The sequence below is a fragment of the Diabrotica virgifera genome, chromosome 4, assembly GCF_917563875.1.
Source record: "Diabrotica virgifera virgifera chromosome 4, PGI_DIABVI_V3a".
Lineage (NCBI taxonomy): Eukaryota > Metazoa > Arthropoda > Insecta > Coleoptera > Chrysomelidae > Diabrotica > Diabrotica virgifera.
In genome coordinates this window covers 90,164,369-90,176,468 of record NC_065446.1, presented here as the reverse complement: position 1 = coordinate 90,176,468, position 12,100 = coordinate 90,164,369, and the positions used below count along the sequence as shown (strand labels likewise).

At 35.3% G+C, this 12,100-nt stretch overlaps 1 protein-coding gene across 4 annotated transcripts in view; it reads left to right on the top strand.

Annotated features, from left to right (window-relative positions):
• LOC114337611 (uncharacterized) overlaps positions 1-12,100 on the top strand; it is a 1,328,959-nt gene that overhangs the window by 1,138,214 nt on the left and 178,645 nt on the right. For 2 of the 4 annotated variants that reach the window (XM_050648259.1, XM_050648258.1), the window contains exons 5-6: positions 1,861-2,197; positions 8,275-8,483. In XM_050648259.1, coding sequence (XP_050504216.1) covers positions 1,861-2,197; positions 8,275-8,483 — 546 coding nt within the window. Of the gene's footprint in view, positions 1-1,860; positions 2,198-8,274; positions 8,484-12,100 lie in introns of those variants that run through there. The other 2 variants (XR_007697478.1, XM_050648254.1) reach the window with 1 other exon arrangement.

Below are 12,100 nucleotides of genomic sequence, written 5' to 3'. Positions count from 1 at the left end.
AAACACCAACTCTTAATCAATTTTTATCTTACAGAAAAACAAAAAAAAATACATGATATTCAGAAAAGCAATGCTGACTTTTTTTGTTTTTCGAGATTTTTGGTATCTTTAACAATTTTTAAGTTATTTTGAAAAAAAGCATATTTTTCAAAATAAAATTTTACTTTAAAACCAATTTTTTTCAAAAATAAGCACTTTGAATCGATGAAACTTACAGATCATATAAACACAACATAAATAAAATAATTTGTGGAGCGGTAACGATTAATTTCTTAAGTTGCTAACTAGGGGGTGGTCTTCCCGATTTTTTTTTGCCAAAACAAAAGGGACCAACTTTATTTTAAGCGTAACTTGCTTAAATTTAATGCTAGAAACTTTTTATAAAAACAGAAATAAAGCTTTTTTTAAACACTTTAAAAACGTTATAATGGATTTTCCCCAAAAAGTGCTTAATTTTTTGGATATTTCACGTCGAAATATTCTATTTGAAATTTGGTGATTATCAATCTATTTTTCATTGGCTATAACTCTAGTTCTGCGAGGTCTAGAGAGCTAACGCGTACACCATTTTTTTACTTTTTTACAGGCTATATTTTTGCTAAGAATGTTTTTTTTCTACAAACTACTTACTTTTTGAGTGATTTGCGAAAAACCGTCTAAAAATGTGGTTATTTTGTTGAAAAATGAACATATTCACTCGCAAATAACTCGAAAAGTGTTGACTTGGCGAAAAAACTCTATAGAACAAAAGTTACTTAAAAATATTCAGTTTTTCCATTTCCGGACTAATTTTGGACATATATATTTTTTTCTTTTTCTTTTTTTCTTTGACATGTAAGCTATGCGTATGCCAAATTCCATGTCAATCCAAGCGGTTCTTTAAAATTTAGAGCAAAAACCGTGAAAGAATGTACTAGAAAATCGAAAGATGAACGTGGGTTTGGACATTGACGGGAACGTGGCGCGATGGCATGACGCGGTGTATCTTCACTCACGAGCAGATGACATGATGGCTTGGCGTCAAGCAATGGCGTGACGCGATGGATTACGAAGTGAATGGAAATCCATATTATGACAAAAAATCAATTTTGATTCAACTCTGACGATCAACATTTGGCTGTATATCACGCCATTTGACGCGATGGCATGACCGTGAATGTCCAGCTTAAAGGTGGGAAACAATGCCATGTAATGTTAATTTATACATTAATATCGATAGTTTCCAACTCTACTAGTTTCATCTCTTTTTATTTCACAACGCATGATGTTGTACATCTTTTGCGTTATTCTGCCGGTTATTAGCGCGCGCATCATTATATATTTTACTGCTGTCAGAAAACAGGAAAAAATGTTTATTTGACAAATAAATACCTAGTTTTTCGCTTAAATTCAATGTCCTCCACCCACCTGTCTCTTGGTAGCTTGAACATTTAATTTAAGCAAAAAGCAATGTTTATTTTGTGAAACCAACACTTTTTCTTTTTTCTGACATAAGTAAAATGTATTTTGAATTAAATAAATTACATACATTCTTCTTTTTGTGTCAGTTAATTTAATCAAAAAAATTTTTTGGACACCCTGTATAAATAATTGTGTTAAACTGTATATTACTATATAGAGAATTGAATAACCTTTCAAATGAGCTAGCACACGACCCCTATTCTCATTTGATGACGTCACTAGTAAGTATGAGATATATGCCAAAAAATCGTAACTGAAAAATAAAAATCTACCTGTTTCGGAAAATATGAAATACTTATTCCAACCTTTACGTGCTCACTGTATAAATAAGTCTTTGCTTTAATCATGTATTTTAGCAATGGAAGGGAATTTCTATTAATTCTCTTTCAATTGTTCCAGATCCCAACGATGCAGTACCAACGAATGTAAATCCAATTCCCAAAAACGTTAAACAAATGCATCACGCCAACAACTCCAAGATCATCCGTACCATAACGACGACAGCGCTCAACGAAAACCAAACGACGTCTACCGGAAACGAAATCAGCCGGAACAACTTCATCCTACTTCGAAACGCCAAAGGCACCGACAGCGGTCACATTCTTCTTCGAACTGATGCACTGACCCACACGAAAAATAACATTATCCTAGAGGACTCGGAAAGTGGAAAGATCGGGCAAATACTAATTCAGCAGAGCGAAATCAAGAAGGGGGTACTAGTTCAGTCGGTAAAACGGTTAGTATTAAAACTTTTTTATTTAAAATTATCTCTCTCTGTCTACTGCATTCCCTTTTTATGGAGTATTTATCAGCTTTTGCGTTTCTTAGCCAAAAGTGAAAGATGGCAGATTGGCTTGATCATCCTCTTCTGTTTGATTCCTTTGAAATTTCCTTTACAGTCGTTTCCGTTTGTCATTCTAGGATTCTCCGTGTCCGCCTGTTATCATCAAATCTGAGGTGGGATTACAAACACTCGATACGAATCAAATCCGCCATGTTTTACCATAGCGCCTTATGGTAAAACATGGCGAATACGATTCGTATCGAGTGTTCGTAATCCCTATGCTGGCTATGTGACATTTCATTTTTTTAATTCTTTCACGATATCCGTGATCTTCGTTCTACGTCTTATGTCCGTGTTTCTGATCTTGTCTCTCAGTATTATTCCAAGCATGATTCGTTCGGTAGTATGCATGTGTACGTTTATAGGAACGGAGGTGTTTGTCAAGATATATGTCAATTTACCGAAAGCGGCCCATGCCAGTTGTGTTCATCATTTAATTTCAACATCTATTTATTTGGTTATATGTACTTATTTGTCATTAACATTTTTTTTTGTTTTACTTTAGTTTTATGAGATTCGTTTTTTTGTGCTTTCTTTCAGCTTTATTTGCATGGTGGCATTTTCATAAGTATTGTCCTTTTCATGATCATTTTTCAGTGGGTGACAAATGATAAGAAAAAGGGTAAGTCCGTGATAATACACATTTATGACATTTATTCTAACATGACATTTTAGTTAAATCTGACAGTTGTTACATTTTATTTTCAATTTGGAATAAAAACAAATCAAATGCGTTTCTTGCATTTATAAAATGGTATTTTCTTTGATTTGTATAGTCTTCGTCTGTATGTCACCGACGAAATGTAATCACCGACGTGCCTTTTTTTCTGTCACATACAATTTAATGCGTTAGAAAGAAATCGAAAAACTGTGACGCACTGAAAGATGATCATGAGAAATACTGTACCTTTAATTATACTCAGTGACATTAGAAGTGTTACACCCAGAAGGAATCATTTCTTGAACTTTATTTTTTGGCAGCACAATGACTATATTTAAAGCATGCTATGATAACAATATCAATGTTTTATCTTTTATAGTTTTTGTAAAAATAAAGTTTTATCTTTAAATTTTTTTGCGAAAAGACCCATTTATGAAGACCGGTTGGTACAGAAATTTTTAGTTATTATTCCTGTCTAATTATATTCAGTGCAAGAATATACCTCGAGTTTGAAGACACCATAATTACGACCATTTTTTTAGCGATTTTGACAGGGGTAGAATTATTGCATATAGAGATATGGGTTTGTCGTATCACAAAATTGGTCGTCGCGTCGTGATAATTGTACCGCAACGACAGTTATGCGAGTGTGTCGTATGTGGACAAACGAAGGTAGAGAACACGAAGAAGACCAACTGGTCAACCGATGTGTACTACAGGGCGTCAAGATGGGCGCTTTATACTCCTGGCTCTGCGAGACCGTTTTGCTACTACGCGTTAAATCTCTGACCAATGGTTTGGAGTAGAAGGTAGACTTGTTACTATACGTACCCTATACCGTAGCATTCGAGCCTTTGGACTGTTTTCATTCCTCCCACGTCGAGTGCTTCCTTCTGCGGACTACTGTCATTAACGTTGGAATTGGTACAGAGAACAGCAGCATTGGGTCGCAGAATGGCATAATGCAGCATTCAGAGATGAATCATGATTTTGTTTAGGTATGCCTGATGGTCATAACATGATAAGACGCCGCCGTGGAGAGCGACGAGATATCGGGTTTGATGTTGAGAAAAATCTACACAGGACAGTTGGAATAATGGTTTGGGGGGTTATTGCCTATGGTAGCGGATCACCACTTTTGTTTATTCGAGGCAGTATGACAGATGCGCGTTATGTTGATGACATCTTACAAACCACTTTACTGCCTTATCTAGACGGCCGTCGAAACGCCCTTTTTCAGGAAAATAACGCACGTTCCCATATTGCTCGTTGAACTATGGAGTTTCTCCAAGAAGCTGGCGTTAATTTTTTGCCGTGGCTACCCCGTTCACTGGGTTTAAATCCTAACGAACATGTGTGGGATATGATGGGGAGGAGACTGTCCACTTCGCACCATCCTACACAGACTCTGACACAGTTAATCCCTGAAATTCAAGTTGCTTGGAACAAAGTGCCTCATGCAGATATCCATCATCTCATTTTGTCAATGCCTAGACGTATACAGGAGTGTTTTCAGCTAGGGGGTCGCTAAACACATTATTAATTTTTTTTTGATTTCGTGTCAATGAAAACTCTTGCCAATGTTATCGTTTCATTCTTGATGAAAATGTACCATGTTGCCAAAAAACTAAGTTCCAGAAATGTTTCCTTCTGGGTGTGACACTTCTAATGTCACTGAGTATACATTAGTGTATCTTGAATATATACGTGCCTTTTGTAGAGATTCAGGCATAACCCATAATTCGATGGAGTGGAACATTTTTTTGAAAATCTACAAACGCGCCATATGAATTGGAACGTTATACTCGGCACATTTTCGAAAGTCCAGCTTATCAAACATTATATTATAATAATAACGAGCGATCCACAATTATTGGGATCAAAGCTATCCGTGCAAAAAATTACGTATGTCTTGCTTTAATCTGAAAGTCTGCCGCAGTGTGACGTCATGCCGAACTGCGGCTATCTTCAGTCTTGTTATGATATTTTTCCAAACAAAGAATAAAGATTGAAAACACGTTAAAATGATACACGCTTTTTTTCATGCGTGAAAACCATATCTATTAATAATAATTTTGTTTAGTAAAACTTAAAAAGTCACAAGTTGATGTACGTACACTGACAAGTATCAGTCACTGTCAAAGTTGACGTAAACTGTAAAGTATATCTGAATTAATAATAGACATGCACTGTATAGCTATCTCTGTCGTTCAGAGCCACCTATGGTGACAATACTTTTGGATCACACGTTATAATAACAATTACAACAAATATATCTAGTTGAGGACTTCTAGAAAACCTTGCGCAGCTCGCAAAATCAGTCTAATGAACTGATAGAAGGGAACGTCAAAAGAAAAAAAACGTGGGATTAGTACTACTACCAAATATAGTGAGATTCGCAGTAGTTTAAAAGAGGTAAAAAATATTAAAGCTCCAGATCAGAAGCAATGAATACAAGCAAATTAAAAACAAGCAAAGCAATTACAATCCCAATACTAACAGAGCTGTTTAATAGATGTCGACATACCTAATAGAAAAATCTCTAAAGACTGGAACGGGAGTTCCAATACTCATGTAGAAAAAAGATGAGATGATAAAGTCAAACTGTTTATGAGAATTATTAACAACCGGTTAACTTACAAAATCGATAATCACCAACCGGTAGAATAGGCTGGCTTCCGCAAAAGATATAGGACATCAGATCATCTGTTGATAATGAGAACTTTGATAAGAGAAGTCAAATAAATATCAACTACTCGTATTTCTTGTCTTCGTAGGCTATGAAAGGCATTTGACAATATCGAGATGTGCGCCATAGAAAAAGCTATTATTCTTTTAGAATAGTTTCGAGAAATAGGCAACTAATACATAGTATATCGTCGGCCTAATGTGAAAAGTGCATAAGTCGAAAATACCTGATTTTGCAGAAGAGACTAAAAACTAAATGTGCGTAACTCCACTTGTACACAACTAAATATAATGTGAAAATTGCACAAGTCCATTTTAATAATGAATTTGTTGAATTATCAGACAATATGCCATTTTAACGTGTACCCTCTAGGTACTCACCTGTTTACAACGAACACTTTTTATTGTATCATCATCCAGCCTTCTGCCTCCAAAGTTGAACATAGGCCTCCCCTAATTTCTTCCAGTTTTGTCGATCTTGGGCTTCCTGTAACCAATTCCCAGCAATCCTTTTGACGTCGTCTGTCCATCGTGTAGGTGGTCTACCTCTACTTCTTCTGTCTTCTCTTGGTCTCCACATTGTAATTTTTTGGGTCCACCTCCCGTACTTCATTCTGGCTACATGACCCGCCCAATTCCACTTTAGCCATGCTACTCGCTCTATGTCACTCGCTCTGTGACGCCTGTCCTTCTTCTGATTTCTTCGCTTCTGACCCTGTCTCCGTGAGTCAGTTTAAGTAGTGACCGTTCCATTCTTCTTTGGGTCACTCTAAGTTTGGTTGCTGTGGCCTAGGTTAATGATAATGTTTCGGCGCCGCAAGTCATGACTGGAAGCACACATTGGTCTAAAGTCTCCTTTTTCAAATAATTTGGCAAGTTGCTTTTGAATGTGTCTGATAGAGCTCCATATGCGGCCCATGCCAAGGTGATCTTTCTTTATAATTCGGCAGTTTGATTGTCCCTGGATTTCATGCCCTAAGTATTTATATTTATGGACCAATGCTATTTCGTTGACGTCGACTTTTGGATTTTCACTTGGTACGTTTTATTGTATAAACATCAGAAAAGCACCGATATTTTTGAACGGCTTGGCCACTAACAAGAGCGGACTTGTGGGACTTGTGCAGATTTCATATGGTTTTCAACATTAGTGGACTTATGTAGATTTCATTTTTACAATTTTAGCAAAATCTAGTAAACTATATTAGAGGAAAGCAGAGCCGGACTTTTGCTTTTGGATAATGTTAACAGATGCCATCAAAAGTCTAAAATTGAATATTTTGAACTTTGTGTTTTTCATATTAGTCAGACGATATTATGAAAACGCAACTATGATAATACAACTAGACAAAAATACAAATTTCATCCTCATTAAGAGAGGAGTTCGACAAGGCGACGTAACATCACCAAAGCTGTTTAATCTAGCCCTAAAGGACGTCTTAAAAATTACAAATTGGTTTACATATGGCATCAGCGTTAATGACAACAACTTAATCCACCTCAGATTTGCTGACGACGTCGTGATTACGGCGAACACATTCAAATAATTACAAATTATGTGGAGGAACTCTCCGATAGCTTCTAATACGTCGTTCTAAATATAATTTTGACAAAAACCAAAAGACTGACCAACATAGTTGACCCTAGACGTTTAACTATAAATGTGAATAAAATAGAACAAGGAAATATGGCTTTTCGGGAAAGCGAAATGTGGGACGACGAAACGAGGGAATGGTTTGAATGCAGTAGTGCAGAACAATTTAGAGCAGCAGTCAACAGGGTTCACACATCCGTGATGATTTCCAACCTTTGATAGAAGAAGGAACTTAAAGAAGAAAATAGAAGAAGTCCAAGAATGTAACTATCCAAGCCAAATTCTGAAATTTGACAAAGAAACCAAAGTGCGAAAATCACTAGGAGAGCAAGATTGGCATGGGCAGGATTTGGAAAACTCAGTTTGATACTTAAGAACCCCAAATATCGCAATACTTAAGGGGCAAAGTGTTAAACCAGTGCACCCTTCCTATCTGACATATGGATGTCAAACCATAGTGTCAAACTAGCCACAACAGGAGAGGCAATAGAAAGATACATCTTATGTATCCTAGTGTCAGATAGAAAGAGGAGTGACTGGATAAGATCAAAAACAAACGTCGAAGTATGTTGCATAAGATAGAAATCGATGGAAGGAACTGGGAGAGGCCTGTGTCCAAAAATAGACGATAGAAAGCTAAGAAGAAATGAGTTTTCCTAATAGTTCTTTGTCTAATTTTAACATTTCTGCCCTTATCCCATTTGCGTCCGGGCTCTGGTAATTGTTGAAGTCTTGAATTTTGTCTATCATTTTTTGTTTTTTTTTTTTTATGTCGGAGGGGTACTTTCGCATTCCAATATTGTTTTTTCAGTTTTTAACTCTTCATCATTTGTATTTAACAACTCATACGATAAACTTTTCCACTTGTAAATTACGTGATCAGCCTTACTAAATACCATTTCTTCAGTGCTCTCTTAGTAGAAATATAATGAATCTTATCCTTTCCCTTTTTACCTAGTTTAGAAAATTATAATTTTTCGATCACACAATAATTTATAATAACTGTGTGTTTTTTATCGTTAATAGGTTAAGCTCTCCAATATTTTTGTTGAGCGGTGGCGACAGCGGTAACGGCCATATTCTTATACAAACTGCAGCACCTACTGAAGAAGCTAGACATCAGCCCACGGTCGAAATAGAAGATGGCAGCGACAACATTTTGGTACAAGCGTTGGAGGGAATACAAGACAGCGATTCACCCAGCAGTAGAGGACTCTCGACACCGATTGGTTCAGGTTAGTGATATTTTAATTAATTGTAACAAATTATGAATCGGCTGCACATGTAAGTCCATTTCGTTAAGGTTAGAGCAATAAGTGGTAGACTTATTCACATTATATTTATTGAACTTTGGACGACCGGTTTCGAACACAAAAATTTGCTGATAAACGTCAGGTTTTCGGAAAAATGACATTAAAATGCTAAAAATGACAAATTGTAACTACTATTGTTATATCAGCTATGTATGCTAAAAATAAAAATATAAATATTGTAACATTTTTTTTTTATATAATAGGATTAAGTAATAATTAATTTACCCGTTGGATTAAATTTTAACCCACTAGTACTCATTACGGGTACGCCTATGGCCGTTTTCGTAAATAACTACCCCTGGCTAATTTTATTACCACAACGGTAGAAACTTAGCGGTACTAGCACATTTCGTTGTCGGTACGACAAACACAAATAAGTTATAGAGACCCTAATAAACTAGTATTGTTATCTGTTAGTATAAGAGGTTCCGTTAAGAAACCTCTCCAAAGTTTACTACCTACATTCCGTTAGGTATGACATTTTATACAAAGCGGCATAGTATTGCAATGTTTTTATGGTTACTTTCAGTTTTAGTTATATTTCAAAGGAATCAACTTTCCCTTTCGACAACCCCCGTTAGGTTCGTTGCTTCCTCTTGCGGTCTGTTTGAAGCGCGACCCTATTTCAAGGGATCTATTTTTTTTAACACTTTACAACTCAAATAACGTTACTTTACTTAAAAACGCAAATAGGTCGGTTCCTTTTGAGAAATGCAATTTTTTTGAGAGGGGATATACTCCCACTTTTTTTGAAAAAAAAGCATCGCAAAGATTGCGAAGGGGACTTAGCGGCTGAATGGCTAGAAGTAGAGACGTGTATCTCTAGAGTACCGTATATCTGATCTACCGTATATCTTATCTGAGTGATATTCACTCTCGTATCGTATCTGTAATTGGATCTAACATCCGCTTAGATTCAATTACCAAATAACTTCAGTGTTTGCTTACTAAGTAAAGTAAATAATATAGAGTCAGTGCAAATTAAGAGGCAGAGCAACTGTAAGTGTCTTAATAATCCTACCTAAAACTATTTCCAAAAATAGAGCAATCTAAGGGCTATCTACCTCAACATATCTTCATCTGTGGTTAAGGCTAACCTCCGATGAATCTCATCAGCGATTTCCTCAATAGTTTTTTATTCATTAATAAAACTTTTCATTGTCAAAACTAAGTACAAACATTCACTAATTCCTTAATAGCTGTGCGATTGGCTTTTTGTTTATAAAACCAAGTGCGGGCTGGTTTTTGATTTTTGAACAGTAAACATTTGTTAACTTTGTATGCTTTGCATTCAATTTTATTATATCTTTGTACGTTATATTTTCTATCAATCATTAAGGTTACCATATCCGTTATCTCGAGATTAGCCCTAGTCCAGTAAAGAGAGATTTCTCATTATAGATGCTTGATTTGTTTTTTTAATTCATAACCAGGCTCTCTTTACTGTGTTTTTAATTGTGCATGTTTTTGTTATAATATGTTACTTGTATTTATTCCATCATAATTTTTGTTTATTTCTAACTGTACACCACAACACATTAATTGTTGGTGCAGTTTTGATGGGTGTATATACATTGTTTTCTCTTTATTTCTTGTGTTTTTTTTGGACTCACCCTTCTGGTGAGCCATTTGTTTAATATATTGTTTTTTATTTATTTTACTAGTTTTATTTATCTACTCATAATAAATTCCCTGATAATAAATTACCGCTAAATATTAAATAATTAACTGTCTATATCTTTTCTTGTATTTGGTCTCAGAACCTCATTATCTTTCCTTACCTACCTGTTTTCGTTTCTAAGGTTTCTTAATTTTCCCCTTTCAACCCCAAGAAGTTAAGTGGCGCCCTGTATCTCTTCTCTTATCTTAGGTAATTTTACCTATCTATCCTTTTATCTGTTTCTCTCTCTTCTCTTATCTACCTTCTCTTGTCTTATCTTTACCTATTTCTTCTATTGGCTTCCTTCCACGTTCCAAAAGCTAGTTTCGAACCCACGACTTGCTCTCCACCTACCATCTGGCTGCCGTCGCAGTGTCTCCATTGGTGACCTTTCTAGCACCATCCAAAAAAAGGTTTCCGAGGTTACAATATAAATATTGTCACATTTATTATTTCTTTAGTTGAAGTAATTGCTTATTTTTTTGGTGTCTTAACGTATCTTTTCCGCATTAGATCTACGATTATCTTTATTTATTATTACCTGATTCATACCATCAATGCATGGTTTAAATATTTTTTTCTTCTTAATATCAATTCGCTTTTATATTAACTTTCTTAACATCACTTGGTTCGGTTAATAAAAGTAAGGAAATATACTCACAAAAACTCAGAGCTGTAGAGGAGATCAACGGGATGTTGACCTTCGGTGCAGTCAAATTTTGAATGCACATGGGCTCCGTAATTAGATGAGGGGAACTGTGATTGCCAATCAGGGCACAACCTAAGATAGCCTGGGACTGTAGTTGGATTAAACTTGTGGAGTAACTCGGGACTCCTAACAGGATCACCTGAGATAAACTTCAGATCCTCAACTTGAGATACATTTGGATTTTATGAATCATGGCGAGTCCGGAAGTAACTGGGTTTAAATTTGAGACTGCCTTGGATTACCTTTGGACTAATACTGGGATATACTTAACATTTAGTCCATATAGTGAGACCGCTCCCGTCTGGAAAAATTTCTGATTCGGTTTCTTTGTGGATTCCTATTCAAAAATGTCCTCTTGAACCTTTAACTACACGCGCTGGCGTACTTTGTACGCCAGATATAAGAATTCTACTGGAAATATATTTAAAAATTTAATTTTTGACCTTGCTTATTTTTCTAACCTATCACTGGAATGTACTTTACAATTTGGTTTTAGTTTCGTTATAATCGGCGTTCTGGAAAGATCGTAATTTACATTTTATTATTTGTTGTTTCCGGTGGTGGACAATATACCCCAGGATTATATTACTATAAGTCGTAATATAAGTACATATTTTAATTGTTTTTTAGTCATTATGGCAAAAAATATATTCTTCTTTGTAAACAATACTTTTCCTCCTGTAAAAAATCACATTTAAAAAAATTTTTTATTAGTAATTTTATTTATCATGGAATCCAGTTATTCCATGATTCCAGTTATAAATCCCAATTGGCTTACTGAAAAGGAACTCCAAGTATTCACTGATGCCGAATAAGGTTTATAACAAACAACTAAGTGTCTTTTTTCAAAAAAAATTAAACAAATCCGCTGTTTTTAAGTGTATTTTCTTGTGGCGTACAAAGTACGCCACGCGTGTAGTTATGTTATAACTTGATGCGCGGGTAGTTAAAGGTTAAACAAATCTCAAGGGCGCCGCGCCGGGCGGAATTTTTGGGCAGAAATTGATTAAAGAATTTTTTTAAACAATTACAAAAGATCACGTTTTTTTGCTCTAGAATATATATTTTTAGGTTTTCTGGGTCATTTTAAACAAGAAAGGTATCTTGTAATTTTTCTTCAAAATTGATAGTTTTCGAGTTATAGGCGATTTAAAATCTGAAAATGAGAAA